The sequence below is a fragment of the Melopsittacus undulatus genome, chromosome 11 (assembly GCF_012275295.1).
Source record: "Melopsittacus undulatus isolate bMelUnd1 chromosome 11, bMelUnd1.mat.Z, whole genome shotgun sequence".
In the NCBI taxonomy this organism is placed as follows: domain Eukaryota; kingdom Metazoa; phylum Chordata; class Aves; order Psittaciformes; family Psittaculidae; genus Melopsittacus; species Melopsittacus undulatus.
The window spans coordinates 9,361,797-9,380,163 of NC_047537.1; the positions used below are offsets into that span (position 1 = coordinate 9,361,797).

At 50.2% G+C, this 18,367-nt stretch overlaps 1 protein-coding gene across 16 annotated transcripts in view; it reads right to left on the reverse strand.

Annotated features, from left to right (window-relative positions):
- Positions 1–5,589: 5,589 nt before the first annotated feature.
- The window catches only part of EHMT1 (euchromatic histone lysine methyltransferase 1), a 115,107-nt gene continuing 102,329 nt past the window's right edge, over positions 5,590–18,367 (reverse strand). For 14 of the 16 annotated variants that reach the window (XM_031044129.2, XM_031044134.2, XM_031044131.2 and 11 more), the window contains 4 exons: positions 15,801–15,887; positions 11,474–11,552; positions 8,158–8,333; positions 7,045–7,395 (listed from right to left, as the gene is read on the reverse strand). In XM_031044129.2, the coding sequence (XP_030899989.1) occupies positions 7,212–7,395; positions 8,158–8,333; positions 11,474–11,552; positions 15,801–15,887 (526 nt within the window). In that variant the 3' untranslated portion in view covers positions 7,045–7,211. Of the gene's footprint in view, positions 7,396–8,157; positions 8,334–11,473; positions 11,553–15,800; positions 15,888–18,367 lie in introns of all 16 variants that reach the window. The other 2 variants (XM_031044128.2, XM_031044137.2) reach the window with 2 other exon arrangements.

Below are 18,367 nucleotides of genomic sequence, written 5' to 3' on the forward strand. Positions count from 1 at the left end.
TATCTTCCACCCACCCTCAGCCCTGCAGCACTGGGGCTTTATACTTTATCTGGTACAAGGGAGCTACACAGAAGGCTTCTATTATTTACCCATCGCAGCTATTTCATTGCCACTCTGTTTTCTGAAAGAAGGAAGAAAAACCCCAGTGATTTCCTACATCTTGCTCTGCTTTTCAAACCAGGATTGCTGATTCTTCCTCTAAGCTTATTACCCATCACAAATACATCACCATTTAAATCAACCTCATTCTGAAAACACAGATGGAAGCTCCTTCAGAAGACAAGGGAAGCTCTTGATAACTGGGTGCTTTGTGAACTCAATGCAGCAGGCTCCAGGCAGTTCCCTTTCAGACTCCCATGGGATTAGCATGGTGCACCCAGCAGAGAGGGTTTCTAGCCCCTAAATCTTCATACTTTCCACCTTATCAACACCACAAATCCACATCTTACCTTTGTTGTGGCTTGTTTAGCCTCCCACTGACCCTTTGTTCATGCAGCAGAGCTCAGGTCAGATGCTTCACACCCAGCACTGGTGGTTTAAAGCATCCCCAGTAGAGCAGCAGCGTGGGATGGGAATCAATCAGTCTGTAAGGACCAGCTGGTAGCATTTACCCTTTTTCCCCTTTCCTTAGGGAAGGGAAAACCATCCCAAATGCAAAACGCTTCCCAGCCACCTCCTCATAATCAGCTCAGCCCAAAATGCTCTTGGCTCTCCCCAGGCTTAGAGGCGTTCATACCCTTTGCAAGCCCACCCTCAGTGGTTAACTGGGTGCGTAGGAGCCATATGTGTCCAACACTTTCTATTCCTGCAGTGGTATTAAAGACTTCTGTAGCCAGGGAAGTTGGCAATGGATCTCTCTTAAAATAGCCAGCCCTTTCCCTAATGTAGGCTCTTGTCATTCTTGTTAGATAGCAGAGTTCCAAGGACTTAAGCAAAGTCTTGGCTTACTGTGCCGATGCCTTGCTCCTACCAAGTCAGCTGGGGAAGTTTGCTGTACTGATGGATTTAATCCCAGCCAAACATCAGGCTGTGATGGCTTAATAAGAGCACTGGCAGCCCTGGGGCATAAACTTGGTCCCAGGAGGTCTGGGCAGGGGGACAAGGGCTTTCATCTTAGGTACCCGTTCCAGCATTCCGCTACACGCTCCAGTGTTTAAAGGATGGCTACAGAGAAGATGGAGAGTCCCTTTTTACAGGGAGTATGAGTGGTGATGGGCACAAGTTACTCCTGGGAGGATTCCAGCTGGACACAAGAGGAAAATATTTCCCAATGAGAACCATCAGCCACTGGCAGGATCTCCCTGGGGAAGTGATGGATTCCTCAGTACTGGACACTTCAAAGCTTCAGCTGGACCTGGCGCTGGGACACCTTGTCTGGAATGTGTTTTTGCAAAGTAAATCTGGAGCAGATGGTCACAGAATCCCAGCCTGGTTTGTGTTGGAAAGGACCTGAAAGCTCCTCCAGCTCCAACCCCTGCCATGGGCAGGGACACCTTCCACTGGAGCAGCTGCTCCAAGCCCCTGTGTCCAACCTGGCCTTGAACACTGCCAGGGATGGGGCAGCCACAGCTTCTGTATCACATACCCTGACCCCAGAGCTCCCCACTCTACACCAGCTGTTTCGGGGAGGTCACTTCCAAGCCCTGCACTCTGGGATTCACAATTAAACCCCTTCAGGCCTCCCACAGAAATGAAGGAGAGGAGAGGAGCTGCCAAACAAACCCCAGCTGTTTTGGCCACCTTTGCTGATGCTGAGCACGTGTTGATTGGGGTGTAACATGGATGAACATTCTCATTGCCTGTTTCCTTTCTTCCACTTCCTCACCCATCCCAGAGGGGCTGGGCAGCATTTATTCATTATAAATACAAACTTGCTGGTGACAGGGGCATTCCCTTGCTGGGGGCTGCTTTGATGCTGCAGTAAGAGCAGAGGTAACCAGGGGATCACCTTGCAGGTACATAGAATCATAGAACAGTTTGGGTTGGAAAGGACCTGAAGATCATCCAGTTCCAACCCCATGCCATGGGCAGGGACACCTCACACTAAACCATGTCACCAGCAAGACAGTGTCCCCCACGATGTCTTCTGCCACCAGCAAAGCAGGAGCCCCAGCAGTTGCTTAGCACAGTCAATAGGTGCCGAGTCCTTTAATGACTCTCCCATTGGATAAACAGAAATGAAAAGGCAAAGTTGAGCAGGAAAACTCAGGCATGGGCTGACCCTATTCAGCCTTCCCCCCCCCCCCCCCCCCCCCCCCCCCCAGCTCATCCCACTGCTGCTTTCAGGCCCTGTTAAGCAATATTTGCTCTGCTGGTCATTTAGTCCATCAATGCTAAGGTCTGGGGAAGGCAGCGGGTGTCACTTCCTCACCCCTTGCCTACTTCATCCCTCCCATCCCATCTGTGGGCTTTAAACCTGAAGCCTGGTGCGAGGCTCTCGTACCCAGCAGCCAGGACATCAGTGCCTTTCGCTGCCAACAGCAGCAGCACCCGTGGCTTTTCATCCTGCCCAAAGCACTGGGAAGGAAATTAAAAGGGCGATAAGGGAGCTCTTTCAGCTGAATTTCACCCAATATTCGGTGCTATCGGTGAGATAAACGAATATCTCTTCCAGCTCTGGCAAAGGCTCAGGAAAGACGTCGGGTGAAATCTGCATTTATAGAGGTTTCATAACTGCTCCAGGCTGCAGGATAACCATCACCCTCGTCACGTTTCCTCGGGGAGGGAGCTCAGCACTGCAGGACAAAAGGGCAGAGTCTATAAAGAGGAGCCGGATCAGCTCCAGTATTTCAGGGCAGTTTTATGGCTCTGCTGGCCCCGTGCAGCTCCAGGGCAGCAGATGCTGCCTTTTGGTGCCTAACACCCCCTGTGCCCAGCAGCCCCCAGAGACAGGAGCCAGCAGAGGGTTTGCATGAGCTGGATTTGATCCATCCATGGCTTATCCATTGGTCCCAGAGCAGGGGATTGGCTCCTGTATGATGCTCCCCTATAGCTACAGGAGCTGATGCCCACCAGGAGGGAGGTGTACTGGGGATCACCAGCATTCCCTAGGGGCACTTCAGTGGGAACAAGAAGGGGAGTAGGGGTGCTCCATGCACAGCAGGAGAGCAGCATCTCCTCCAGCTCTCTGAAATCAGGGGTTAGCCCCGTTACCCTCCTGCCATCCACATGGGCAAGGATGAGATGCTGCAAGATGCTCAAGATGCCCCCACAGCTCAGCCACAGGCCTACCTGAGCTCAGCACCAAATCCAGCATCCATCCATGTGGTCCCACTCCTGGGGACAGCTCTGTGACCATGGGGACACCCAAAAGCATCACTCTCCAAGTGCCCAAATCCCCAGCACAAGGCCAAGGAGTGACTGAAGGCTTCTGCACACTTAGAGCAGAGCTAAGGGAAGCCCTGGCCCAGCACAGGGTGGATGTGAGGCCTCGTGTCCTGCTTGGCAGCGGCTGAAAAGAAATGCTCCTGTGCTGGTAAGTGCATGAGCAAAGCAACAACCGACTGCTGGGGAGAAATCTCCCCATCAAACAAAGCAGAAGCAGAGGCACAGGCACCTCCCCAGGCTTTGTAAGGATCCAGCAATTAGTGAGTGAGCAGCTTCGCTGCAGGCAAAATACTGACATTGACATTGTTGCATCCTTGAAGTGATGCAGCTTAAGTGAAGCATCTTAACAAGTCACTGCCCCCAGCTGAGTGGGGGCAGCTTCACCCCAACCCCAGAGCCCCCCAGTGCACAGCGGCTGTTGTGGGGCAGAAATGCCTGTTAAACACCCAGCCCTTCTCCAGCTCATCCTCACCTGTGCAATGTGGTGGGGCCTCAAATGTGGAGCTTCAATTTGCAGTTACTGGCACAGAAAAGGAATGGGATCGCTCAGCGGTGCCAGGGGTCACTGTGAGCAAACCATGTTCAACCTTCACCCATGTGAGCATCCTCCCTGCACCCAGGACCAGCACTGTGTGATCCCATGAACCCTCAAACCCATGTGTGTTTCCCACCCTCAACACCAGGAAAAGGACTCATTTAGGAATGTTACACTCAGAGATTGGATTTCTCTGGGGGTTTTCCATTTCTCACCTTCAATTAAAGCAGTTTATTCTCATCACAGTGTTTAATTATCCAGTACTGGAATGAATTATTATAATTAGCCTGTAGTTAAATGGTCTCGATGTGCGAGGGCACATGGGTGCCTTCAAGGGTCCTGCTCGCTTTCCCTGACAGCTCTGGCTCATCCCAATGGCACCCAATGCAATTCCAGAAGAAAAACTCAACATAGAGTCATAGAATAGAGGTTGGAAAAGCCCTTTAAGCTCATCCAGTCCAACCATTCCCAGCACTGCCAAGGCCACCCCTAACCCATGGCACTGAGGCCTCGTCTCCATGGTGTGTGAACACTTGCAGGGATGGTGACTGCAGCCCTGCTCTGTCCCATCAAACCAACCCAGCCTCCAGACATCACATTTTACTGACCCCAAGCCTGCGGTGAGGGAGGATGATGAGGGGCATCACTGGGTGACAAGAGAAAGGCAAGGGGTGAGAGGATGTGGCCAGACTGATCCCTGCTCCTCCCATCCCCGCTGGCATCAGGCTGGGCTTTTCCTGCTGTTTCTATGAGCTATTGACCAGCAGTGACTCAGCTCTGTCCTGTTCCCGACACAGGTCAGCAGTGAGGGCATGCGCTGGCTGTGCTCAGTCCTGCTGCCTTGGCAGCCCCTGCCCATGTCTGGAACTCTGGAACCACAGCACCTGGGGGGACCTCCCAGCACCACTTCCGTGGTTCACTCCCCAGCACCCCAACCACACAGCCACAGAGCCCCACAGTCCCTCCTGACACCACTTCCCAGCACAGGGAACATCCCAGCATTTGCTCCCAGGCAGATTCACGAGCAGAGGCTGGGCTCCCAAACAGAACAATGTCAAGACCAAAGAGTTGGAGCTGGAGCAGCTCTGCTCTGGAGCCAGGCTGAGAGAGCTGGGCTGGGGCAGCCTGGACAAGAGAAGGCTCCTGAAGGGGAGACCTGAGAGCAGCTCCAGTGCCTAAAGGGGCTGCAGGAAGCCTGGAGAGGGGCTTGGGACAACGGCCTGTAGGGACAGGCCAAGGGGAATGGCTTGAACCTGCCCAGGAGAGGGGAGACTGAGATGAGCTCTGAGGCAGAAGCTGTTCCCTGTGAGGGTGCTGAGGCGCTGGCACAGGGTGCCCAGAGAAGCTGTGGCTGCCCCATCCCTGGCAGTGTTCAAGGCCAGGTTGGACACAGGGGCTTGGAGCAGCTGCTCCAGTGGAAGGGGTCCCTGCCTGTCCATGGCAGGGTGTGGAGGTGGAGGAGCTTTCAGGTCCCTTCCAACACTAACCAGGCTGGGATTCCATGAATTACACAACACATAAAACTCAGCTTCCCCCATACCTCAAAGCAATGCTCAGGCTGCTTCTTCCCACCTTGAAAGTCCGCAGGGCTGAGGGTTTAACTCCTTCTTCCACTTCCAAGCCCCTGGATGGTGCCAGCCCCCAGTCCTGCACATGAAAACCCCAAAATCCTTTTAAAACACCTTTTTTTTTTCTTTTTTTCCTTTTTTTTTCCTTTTTTTTATTGATTTCATTGAAAACAGAACAAGAAAAATGAGCGGAGCCAAAAGAACGCTCCTGCGACAGCCGAAACAGCAACCGCAAATAATAATAATAAACATGACGGCATTATGAATGTTCTAGGAGAGATGAACAAAAGAAACTGGTACTGCCCTAATTACAGTATTTAAAGATATATGCAAAAAAACAGAAACAGAACAGAACTGAAGGTAATGACCTGCGCAGCCACCACACAAAAGGTGATGGCAAATTTTATTCACACTACAATACTAACCATTTAAAAAAAGGTTTCTTTTTTTCCTGCAGTTTTATACTAAAATCACTTTGTTCTTTTTATACAATTGATAAGTTTATATTCACGTGGTGAGCAAAAATCACACCAGAATCAGCACCGTTTTGTTGTGTGGTTTCTCTTTGTTGTCGTTTTGGTTTTTTTTGGGGGGTGTTCTTGGGGTTTCTTTTCTTTTTCATGGTTTTTTGTTAGTTTGTGGGTGTAGTTTTTTAACGCCAGTCCCCAACGTCCTGGTAAAAAAGAACTCAGTTTCTTGGAAACTCATAGCGTGTGGTTTAAAAATGAATCGAAGGTGCCCAGCGTTGAGGAAAGGGATGGGAACAGACGAGCTGGTGGCATCCGGGATGTCCTCGCCTGCTCTTCGCCCTGGCGGCGGCTGCGAGTCGAGGTCCTCTAGAATACGTTTATCATTCACTTTGTGTTTATAAAAACAAGGTAAAACCTGAATTGCTGCAGAAGTTTAGTGTCTTGTACGATCCCCTTCAACCTTCCCTCTCATGCGACGGGGTGAGGGGAATCCTTCCATGGAGACAGTAACAGAGCCCAGTGGTGCGGATGAGAGCTGGTTCCTGATGGAGAAAGCCCAAAGGGAGCCCAGGCTCAGGGGAGGAATCTCCGGTTGGCTCAGGGAGAGCCAGGGACCAACAGGATTGTGAGGAGCATGGGTTTCCTCTCACTGATAGAGAAAGAGGCCAGTGGGTTTGGGGCAAAGAGGGTATTTGTTAGAAATGCCCTCTAGCTCCTAAGGAAAGGCCCCACCACAACGTCCTGTGAGATGTGGGAGAAATCCATGATTAGAAACAACCAACCAATCAAAAAACCAAACCAACCAAAGCCAACCAGCAGAACCTGCCCCGGGGCTGTGCCAAGCACCCCGAACGCCAGCACCTCCCTCCCTCTGCTTAGCAACAAAGTCCCATCAAGTACTCAAAGTTTATTCCAAGTGAACTGGAGATGACTTGGCATGAGCGATGCATTCAATGAACATTCCGAGGATGGGAGGCTCTCCCCTGGACAACACTTAAGAGCACACTACAAGGAGGAGGCCAGGACAGCTTGCATGGAGAAGACAACTGCACCAGCCACCCCTCCACACTGTGAAACCCAGCAGCTTTGCAGGCCCAGGGAGGGGAGAACATCATCACGGAGGTGGGGTTTGCTTTTACTTATTCCTCAAGTAACAGTCGGTGGCACAGCCCTAAGTGTCACAAACTCTTGGCTTTCCTGGAGAGGGCTTGTTTTTTTGTGTGTTTTTTATTTTTTTTCTCTTTAAATGGAAATTCAGACAGTTTGTGAATCTATGGGGTTAAAACGAGTCAGTCTCTGGGGAGCGGGGCCTCAAAAGGGGCCGGCTGCTGTGGCAGAGCTGGTGTCGGGGAGCCCGTTTTCCTGCGTGTCCTGGGACGAGGTGCTCGCCTGCCGCTGGGCCAGCGCTGAGCTCGAGTGTTTGCACTTGGGTGAACCGCACTGACAGCTGAAGAATTTGCCTTTGATGTCCCAGAACCTGTCTCCGTAGTCAAAGCTGCAAGAGAGAGGCAGAGATGGGGTCACTGCAAAGCACCAGCACACAGGAACAAAAGGGGGCACTGAAGCTAAAGGCCACGTTTGGCAATCCGCAGAGCTAGGGGGTTTGGAATGCTTCAGGGGATGGAGTGTGCTTGTGGGATCCCTTGGCACTGAAGGGGTGGAGTGACTTTGTGTCCAGTTCTGGGCCCCTCACTACAAGAGAGACATTGAGGTGCTGGAGCGGGGCCAGAGAAGGGCACTGGAGCTGGTGCAGGGCCTGGAGCACAAGAGAGATGGGGAAGGGCTGAGGGATCTGGGGGGTTCAGTCTGGAGAAGAGAAGGCTCAGGGGGGACCTGATAGCTCCCTACAAGTGCCTGAGAGGAGGATGGAGCCAGGAGGGTCTGGGCTCTGCTCCCAAGGAACAAGGGATGGGACAAGAGGAAACGGCCTCAAGCTGCACCAGGGCAGGTTTAGATGGAGCTGAGGAACAATTCCTGCCCCAGAGGGTGCTCAGGCATTGGAACAGGCTGCCCTGGGCAGGGCTGTAGGCACCGTCCCTGCAAGTGTTCACACAGCATGGAGACGAGGCCTCAGTGCCATGGGTTAGGGGTGGCCTTGGCAGTGCTGGGAATGATTGGACTGGATGAGCTGAAAGGGCTTCTCCAACCCGATTGAGTCTATGATTCTATGACCCTGCTCAGGAGCAGCACTGCTTTCATTCCACCACGCTCCATTCTCCCTGCAGAGAGGCAGTGGCAGCCCCCAGACAGCACTTACCCAATTTCTTCTCCAGCTTCTATGTGCCTTGTGCTGAAGAAGGCGATCCTGGGAAAGCGGAGGTCCTGGTGCGACATGAACACTCGCACAGGGATGAGGTTTGGCTCACAGAGGTGGTTGATAAAGCGGCTGATGTTGCCATAGAAACGGGCATCGATGCAGTATACCTCTCCATCCTAGGGGAGAAATGTGTCAGTAACCATGAGGTGAGGCTGGGTTTAGTACCACTGCATTTTTTACAAGGGCCTGTAGGGACAGGCCAAGGGGAATGGCGTTAACCTGCCCGAGGGGAGACTGAGATGAGCTCTTAGGCAGAAGCTGTTCCCTGTGAGGGTGCTGAGGCGCTGGCACAGGGTGCCCAGAGAAGCTGTGGCTGCCCCATCCCTGGCAGTGTTCAAGGCCAGGTTGGACACAGGGGCTTGGCGCAAGCTGCTCCAGTGGAAGGTGTCCCTGCCTGTGGCAGGGGCTGGAGCTGGAGGAGCTTTAAGGTCCCTTCCAACCCAAACCAGGCTGTGACTCCATGGTTCTACAGTTACTGCTACTTGTTAAAATAAAACAATTGACCAAATTATTGGTCATTCCACCAATACTCTGCAGAGCTTCAAGACGAACAACCAGGGCAGGATGGCCGCTGCGGGTTTAAAAGGACTAAACACACACTTTTAGATCCAACAGTACCCTGAACCCCCAGTTTTCTGCACAGCCCTCTGCCCACACCAGCCCAATGCTCCTGTCACTGCCTGGTCCATCGGCTCTCTCCACCCTGCCCAGGTAAAGCACCAGCTTGGCACGGTGGGATTGATGTCTGGTGCAGACAAACACCTTAGGGGTACAAGCTGCTGGAAAGGGGAATAGCATCTGTTCTGTCCTCTAATTGAACATGACAGTGAGGAAACACAAAGCCGGAGCCTCAAGAAAACACAGGGGTTTGCAGATAAAAGTGCAAGGAAGAACACAGAAATTCCCTTTCCAGAGAGCAGTAATATTTTGTTTTCCTTGAAAAGAAAAGAACCTCCCTCAGGGCTTTTTTATTCCAGCAGAGAATGACTGTGCAAGGCAGAGGCTTTAATTACAGGAGCTAATTTCAGTTGCAAAGAGGCCAAAAGCAAAAGGCTCCATTAGCAGTGCTCAAGCTCCCTTTTGAGCAAGCACCTCACCACTGTTAATGAACAAGTGGTGCCAGATCACACCACCCCACCGGGGCAGGAACCCAGGGAAGGTGTCCCAACAGCTGGGGAGGCATCACCCCACATCGTCCTGTAACACACACACGCTGTTATTTCATATTGCAATTATCAGTAATTCTCGTTGTCCCCTCACTTTCCTCCATGGAAATGCCTTGTCTGGTGAGGGCAACATCACCCACTACCACATCTAGTGCCCATCTGGAAAGATCTGGGCTCCCCACCATGCAAGTCAAGATGTGCTTCTTGAGAAAGGATTCTGCTGCCTTGACTGACCCAGAGAGAGTCCTCACTGTGAAGCTGCTGAGGAGGAAGAGTCCCAAAGCAAAGTGCTTCCCACCTTGCCATGAGGGTAAGAGGAAATCTGAAGGGTCAAGGCCCAACTAGAACTTAATCTGGCTACTGCTGCAAAAGACAATTAGAATGATACTATAAATACATTAGCAACAAAAGGAGGGTTAAGGAGAATCTTCATCCTTTATTGCATGTGAGGGAAATATAGTGACAAAGGATGAGAAAAAGGCTGAGGTACCTAATGTCTTTTCTGCCTCAGTCTTTCATAGCAAGACCAGCTGTTCTTGGGTATCCAGCCCCTAAGCTGAAAGACAGAGACAGGGAGCAGAATAAAGCCCCCATAATCCAAAGGGGAATGGTCAGTGACCTGCTATGCCACTTAGACACACACAGTCTATGGGAATGGATGGGATCCACTCAGGCGTGCTAAAGGAGCTGGTGGAAGTGTTCACCAAGGCACTTCCATCATTTCTCAGCAGTCCTGGCTCACTGGGGAGGTCCTGGTTGACTGGAGGTTACCAAATGTGATGCCTATCTACAGGAAGGGCTGGAAGGAGGATCCAGAGAACTACAGGTCTGTCAGTCTGACCTCAGTGCTGAGGAAGATCATGGAGCAGATCATGCTGAGTGCCATCATGCTGTACATACAGGATGACCAGGTGACCAAGCCCAGACAGCATGGGTTTATGAAAGGCAGGTCCTGCTTGTCTGACCTGATCTTCTTCTATGACAAGGCAATCCACATAGTGGATGAGGGAAAGGCTGTGGATATTTTCTGCCTGACCCTAGTGAAACCTTTGACACCATTTCCCACAGCATTCTCCTGGAGAAACTGGTTGCTCACGGCTTGGATGGGTGCACTGATCACTGGGTAAAAAGAGTAGGGGTGAATGGAGTCACAAGTGGTGTTCCCCAGGCCTCAGACACCCTGAAGAGACAATGCTTGTGCCTTGTGTCTTCCTCTTTGCTTCACTGCAGGCTTCCTAAGAGCAAACCCAGAGGTTCTCCATCAAGGCAGTAAGCCAAGGGCTGACCTAAAGGCCATGCAAGGCCCAGGTGGGCTCTAGCTCTAAAGGCACAAACCAGGCTGAAGTCCCTGGTGCTTTTCAACTCCATAATCACAGCTTGACTCTGCTGTTCTCAGACTGACTGCAACACTCATCACTTGTCTTCTTTCAGTTGTTCAATGTGTGTTGCTTTAAAAAGAAAAAAAGGCAAAATAATAAAGCAAAGCTTCTTTGTCATTAGCTGATGACAGAAACAAGACGTCCTGGAAGCCACTGCGCTCCTCTGAGTCCCCAGCTCACCTCTCTCCTCCTTTCCCAAGCAAAGTCTGAAGTGATGGCTTTGATAAAAAACTTTAGATGGCACTTTTCAAAGCAAGGTTTCTGCTCTGAGACAGCTCTCCACAGAGCAGCACAGGGTAACTACCAGCAGAACAAGCCTCCAGCCCCTGCCAGGGTATCCGATGGATCCCTTTTGAGTGAACCAGGCTTGCTTTTTCAGTCTTCCAACTCGTCTTTTTATGAAGAACTCACAAAGCTGTCAGTCAGGACTGCAAGCCTGCATATACACACTGAGTATCAAAAACTGAACAACTCAACTCGGGATACCTGCACAGTTTTGACAGAAGAGCATCTTGCATCAAAACTGGTGTGGGCAGCACACACCATGCTAGCCCAGCATTGCTTTAACAAGCCCTAAGCCTTACATCAACCCCTCCGTATTTTGTGGCCCTCCTCTTTGCTGTGTGTCAAGATGGAGACAAACACTCTCTTTGCCTTTATGGAGAGGCAAGACCTTGGGTTTGTCACATTAGATACCTCCAGGTACAGTACCTTGTTGTCAAGGTCGAAGAGATAGGAGTCCTCTTCACGGACATCTGCCTCCGAGTCAGATATCAGCTCACCAACGTACCTGCAGACAAACAGGGAAGGCAGAGATAAGATGCTCATGCAATCATATGTTTGGGTTTAAACTTCTCTTTCTGAGAAGAGGGAAAGAAAGAGATACAGCCCAGCCACCGGTGACAACCACCAGCCTCACAGTGCAGGTCACCTCAGAGCCACCCAGGCAAACTGAGCTTTGCCAGCTTACAGCAGCTAAAATCTTGCTCCAAAGTCCATCTTTTCAGCCCAACACTTTCAATATTAAAACTGGAGTCTTACTTCCAATAAAATTCACTTTTCCTCCGAGGAATGTGTTTCCTTCTGCAAATCTCTTTGCTGGCCAAGATCAACACATTAATCCAATTCTCCTTCTGTTCAGACTCATGTCCTGGCTCTCCTGTACACTAGTGCAGTGCTTGTGCTGTTTATATCCCAAAGCAAAATGGTTGTGTCTGTCCCTCCTGTATCTTCCAGGGTATTTTGACTGATTACATAGGCTATGTACCTTATAAAGGTTTGCTTCTGAAGTCTTAGGTCTAACCCAACCTGGCAGGACCCCTGGAAGGATCCTAACTTCTTTCTCTATCCCACTCAAACCAGAATAAATCAGAACTGTGGTTCAGTAACGACAACCTTGTTGTGAAACCAGGTGCAAGGCAGATTACAACCAGGTCCTCTGAGCACCAAAATGCATGTGCTGCTTGGCCTGGCTTGCTGAGAAGGACTAAATATACCCATCACCTTCCACACCCCAGGCAGACACTGGTTTTGTCGCAATCCCCCTTGTGCAGGAGTCCCCACTGCATTGGTGTTGCCACATTTGTCTCCCTGTCTCCATCATAAGCAGTTTTGGACTGTCAAGGTTCAACATTTCCTGCCTTGATCTGCTCCAATTGAAGTAAGAGACACACGACAAGAGGTACAGAGCCAGAGGGAGGATATGAGAAAGCAGCAACAGCACAGCAGTATCTAACTCTTCCTGGCCTGCACTGCAATGCTAATTAATTATAAGCAAAGGATTCACAATACGAATAAATGAATATTTTGCAGCATCAACATTATTCCATGATCAGCATCCATTATCCCAGCATTCCTCTGCAGCTCCCAAGGCATTTCCAAGTGTTAACTGACTGTATCCATGCCCCCTCTGGCTCAAGGCAGCATTTAACTGCAAGGGTGGAACAGAGGAGAGCCACAAAACATCAACCTGGAGAGGATCCACTCAGTGACAAGGGATCATCTGGCTGCAGTGTCCAAATCTGAGGGATCTGGTCAGAGCAGGAGGCTGTTGCTGTGTGTGATCCTCCTCTTTGCCCCACTACATCTTGTTATTTATGAAGCACTACTGGAAATCACACGCTCAGTGGTGACCTAAAGCAACAGGAAGATGATGGCCAGAGAGGAATTGCTGTAGCATGGCACAGTAGCCAGCAGCAGCTGAGAAAGAGCTGAATAATGCTGCATGGAGAGTGCTCTGCTCAGGGACAGCTACTCCAGGTTTACAACTCAGTGAAACTAAAAACCACAATCGAAATAGAAACTGTTGGTTTGATATTCCTTTAAAGACTATTCCTGTAATTCATTTCCTTTCCAGAACTGCTTACAAATACAAACCGTTCCTTTATTTCCCAGACGGAAAGTTAGGGAGGGATGTGCAAGAGGCACATGTTCCTACACAATAAACGAGCAAGAGCTTCAGTCCCTTCCTTTAAAAACTCCCAAAATCAAGCCAACATCCTTCTCAGCAAGACATTAAGCATGGTGCTGGCAAGTAATGACACCTGAGCTTTATCCTGCCGCTCATCACTGCAACACCAGAGCTCATTCCATGCAAAAAATCAAGAGCAACAAGAAGGTCCCAGCATAGGCTCCAGGGTTTTCCATGCAGTGTGGAAAACGGGACACCTGGGGCTCTCTCTCTGGCTGAAGGAGTACCTAAAACACCTGGCTCAATGCAGATGGTATCTTATTAAAGCATCACTCTTTCATACAGAATTGAAAGCACATTTAGTGCACGAACAGAAAGCAACAGACTAGATCCTCACAAGCCTCTGCTTTCTGCACCCCACTAATTCACAGCCTCTCTGCTCTGGAGCCAGGCTGAGAGAGCTGGGCTGGGGCAGCCTGGACAAGAGAAGGCTCCTGAAGGGGAGACCTGAGAGCAGCTCCAGTGCCTAAAGGGGCTGTAGGAAAGCTGGAGAGGGGCTTGGGACAAAGACCTGTAGGGACAAGGCCAAGGGGAATGGCTTGAACCTGCCCAAGAGAGGGGAGACTGAGATGAGCTCTTAGGCAGAAGCTCTTCCCTGTGAGGGTGCTGAGGCACTGGCACAGGGTGCTCAGAGAAGCTGTGGCTGCCCCATCTCTGGCAGTGCTCAAGACCAGGCTTGGAGCAAGCTGCTCCAGTGGAAGGGGTCCCTGCCCGTGGCAGGGCTTAGAACCAGATGAGCTTTGAGGTCCCTTCCAACCCAAACCAGTTTGAAACAGCCCAGAAGCAGAAACAGAAAGGGAAACGATTGCTGCAGTGATTATAGAGAAAAGTTGAAAGGTTTCTAAAGCACAAACCAGGCTGAAATGCTCCTTGCGTGTAAAAAAGGCATTTACACATAGAAACAGTCAGGACCAGCAGAGCTTTGCAAAATCAAAGTGTTGTGAGAACTATTCCAGACATGCTCCCCATGCAGGCAAACGTGAAATATCATGGAATAAAGTCAGCCTTACATCAATACTACTATCATCCTTCCCAAGCAGAGGAAGAGCTATGGTATGAAGCCATTAGCTGCTCAGGGTTCTAATCCAGACTTTCAATGCAAAATGCTCTTTCACAGGAGCTGATCTCAGGAGCTGCTGTGTGCAAGCAGCTCCCAAACACCTCTTGCACAGGCACTTCCTTGCCAGAGATAAAGGAAAAAAGAAACCAAGTCTCTAGGTTGCCCATGAAGAGCCACAGGAAGGCCATCAGTGCAGCTGGAAGAGAGGAGGACTGCATGTTGGTGAGCTGAGTAAATACTTTGCATGTGTGTGTGATGGAGATAAGAAGGAATATGCATGGGCAAGACACAAATTAGCTCAGCTTTTTAGTATGCAACTTATTTAGATAATGATGAAGATAGTGTCAGCAGCTCCTGGCAAGGGTGAAAGGAAGAGTTAAGCATGGTCATGGTATCTGCACCCCATCAGCAATGATGTGCTCCACAATGTCTGTGTCCATTACACTGTCAGGGCTGCACTGCTTCCCTGGGCTGCCAGTTCACCACTGCCAATACCTCTTGTGTGTTTAGCATTCCAGTAGGATATGGTAAAGTTGGTGCCTTTCCTCTTTGGGAGCAGTTTACTTGCAGGCTCTGGCTCATCTCTGGATGCTGAAAACCAGGACACTAGGATCTCTGGTACTTTACAGAAAGCCCCACCTGAAGACAGACGTGGAACACTCCCCCCAAACAGCAGTTTTAAGGTTTACCTCTGCACAAAACATGCTCTCATCCATCTGCTCCAAACATGGAAGAAATACTTGGCCAATTCACTGCAGAACTGACTTAATTCTACAGTGATCTTCCTCAATCCCCTGCCCCAATTCTATAAAACATCAACACTTCTAGAAAACCCCAGCACCTATTTCCATGAAGGCCACGAGTTCAGCCTTCTTTGGAAGGTGTTAACTCACTGGAGCATTGCAATGAAGAAAACACTTCCCAGAACATCTATAAAGCACGTATAGCACTTTAAAGCCTGAAAACTGTGGGGTTCAATGGCAGATTTTTTCCCTTGACATATATCTGAAACATTTTTGTTCTTAAACACTTTAGTGAATCAGAGCTGACACATGCGTAACACCAAGTGCTTTACTGTTTTGTTGAATAAGACCAAAGCCAGAGCTGTGACACTGGAAAACCTCTTGAGAAGTCAGTATTGAAACAGAAAAAGATCCCCTAGAAAGAAGTTGTTCCCAACTGCCTTGGCCTGAAATGTCCCCTTAGGGACAGTGAACACATGAGTTGAGCACAAGTGCAGCACAACCCAAATGCATTCTCCCCTCACCACTCGAGTTTCAGAGGGGAAAGAGCTCAGCACAGATCCCATCGAGTCAGCGAAGGGTGGAGAAAGCTCCACACTATGAGGAAAAGGACAAACAGAGCAGGAATGGAGTCAGGCAACTCCATTCAAATTGGCTGAGGGCCCGATGCCAGTTTGACTGGTGTGAAAACCTCTCCTTAAAGAGCAGCAAACGACCTCAGGAAGCAATGGGCTTGTGGGAGCTACTGAATGCTGAGGAACTTACTCGCACACGAAGGTTCCCAGAGGAATGTCCTGCATCGTTCGCACACCCCAGCCCATCTTTTGTGTCCGATAAAGCTGCAATCGAGTCCTGCGAAGAGAAAAAGAAGCCACATTAATAACAGAAAGATGATGAACTTTCATAGAGGGATAAGCAAAAAAGGCAGCAACCTTCCATGCCCACAAACTCAAAGCTGATTTTGATACGCAACCCCCAGTTTTTACATGGGCACCACTGAGAGAACGCTCCACTCCCACCACTGCTCTGAGCACGTGGGCAGATAATTCTTCACCATGAGTGTGGTGAGACACTGGTAGCCCAGAGCAGCTGTGGCTGCCCCATCCCTGGCAGTGTTCAAGGCCAGGTTGGACACAGGGGCTTGGAGCAAGCTGCTCCAGTGGAAGGGGTCCCTGCGCGTGGCAGGGTTTGGAGCTGGATGAGCTTTAAGGTCCTTTCCAACACAAACCAGGCTGGGATTCTATGATGGAAACTGCCTGGGGACAAGGGATGGGCATCCATCACCCCTTTCTTTCTCCCTGCACAGCTGCACCCCTCAGGACTGGGGAGGAGGATGTGGGAGTGGATGCTCCATGTGGTTACACCACTGACAATTGACGTGTAGGATACCAGGCTCTCACCACCAGCATTTCTTTTTCCTTACACACACTCAGGAGAAGGCCAGGAAGGTGGAATGGGACTTCAGGCAGTGTATCTGTGCACAGAGGGTGCTACAAGGGGAAGGCAGGGAGCTTATGGTGAATTAAGACCGCTTTGAGTTAAGTGCTCTGATCCCTTTGCCCTCTGTAGAGGCCAGTGCATTTAGCAGCTCCATCATATCCAGCTCCCTGGCTGAAAGACAAGGAAGAAACGCTGCAGCTTGAAACTTCTTAGTGTAATTGCTGCTCTGTGGAATTTTACTGATGGAGTTCATAGGCAGAGAAACAATCCTGTAAGTCACTGTGCCTCCTGCTCTGCCAGGACTTGAGTTTGTGCAGGAGGAACAGTCTCCAGGGCTAGGGAAGGCTCGTGCTGTCTCAAGGGAACCAAAACCCGCTCTGAGCAATGCTGTTATCGGAATAAAGAGAAATCCAATGTTCACCTTAATTTCACCCTGTTGCTTTTCCCAGTATTTGTCTTCCCCAGCACTGCCTCCTGGCACCACCATCAGCTCAAACCAGGGGCTGTGTGTTTTCTTGTATTTGCTCCCAGCTCCTGAAGCCTTCACCACGGCAAAACATGACTTCCTGAGAATGATCACTCTCAGAGTGGTTATAACACTAGTTCAGGCTTGAGGAAGCTCCCCCATGTTTTGCCTCATCCATCACTGCACGGTACCAAGCTCAGGTTCAGGCTCTGCTGTTGGGGATGACACAGGCAGCGGTGGGACCAGGGCTCCAATCCCAACTTCCCAGCTAAGCCGGGTCACCCTGCCAGATGGAAACGTGTGTGCTGCTGAGCAGAGTTAATCTGGAGCAAATCTGATCAAGGAAGCACTAAAATGGAGCAGGAACACCCATGTGTCACGCTGAAGCCCAAATGCAGGAGGTTTCCTCCCCAGGGACCTCAAGCACAGCTCTGCCAAGCACCCGACCGCAGGCTTCCAACACAGCTGCACTCCCAGGATCACGGTTGGGTTTCCAACACTTCTGGCTTTCAGAAAACACTTTGGCAAGGCAAAAATACAACAGCAACAGCTCTAGGTGTACAGCTCGTCAACCAACACCCACAGAGACACCGCAGCTCTGGAACTCAGCACGGAAAGCCAGAAGAGATAAAGCTCTGTGGAAACACAGCCAGCTTCTTCTGTACTTGTTTTTAATACTGCAAAATGTCATTCAAACTACAAGGCTTGCAAATAAAAGTGTTGTCAGCACTACAAAAACTTTGCAAAAGTCTTTTTCCCACTGGGATTCCTTTGGATTTAGTGCAGTGGCAAACTTCTCCACAGCAGAGGTCCAAAACACAACACTGACACTTTTAGCTTGGCAATAAAACAATAGCGGCTGATCTGCAGCACTGAGGCCAATGGGTTAGTCAGGTATCGATCATGGGGAGTCAGGCCAATAGCTGGAATTTCTGAGTAGCCACATATGGGCATGCTGGCCTATATAATATAGAATCATAAAATCCCAGCCTGGTTTGTGTTGGAAGGGACCTCAAAGCTCCTCCAGCTCCAACCCCTGCCACGCGCAGGGACCCCTTCCACTGGAGCAGCTTGCTCCAAGCCCCTGTGTCCAACCTGGCCTTGAACACTGCCAGGGATGGGGCAGCCACAGCTTCTCTGGGCACCCTGTGCCAGCGCCTCAGCACCCTCACAGGGAAGAATGTCTAACCTAAATCTCCCCTCTTGCAATTTAAAGGCGTTAAATATAGACTGCTAATTTATAAGTTCTCCTAAACAAAGGCTCTGCAGTTCCTGCTGCTATTATTTTCCTCACACATCTCCACCTGAGAAGTTACATCCAGGCTGCTCAAGCAAAGCCACAAGTCATTTCCACGTTTTATGGTCAGGCTGATGAAAGAACACCACGTTTTCAACATGACAGCAGCAAGGGCATGGTGTAAATATT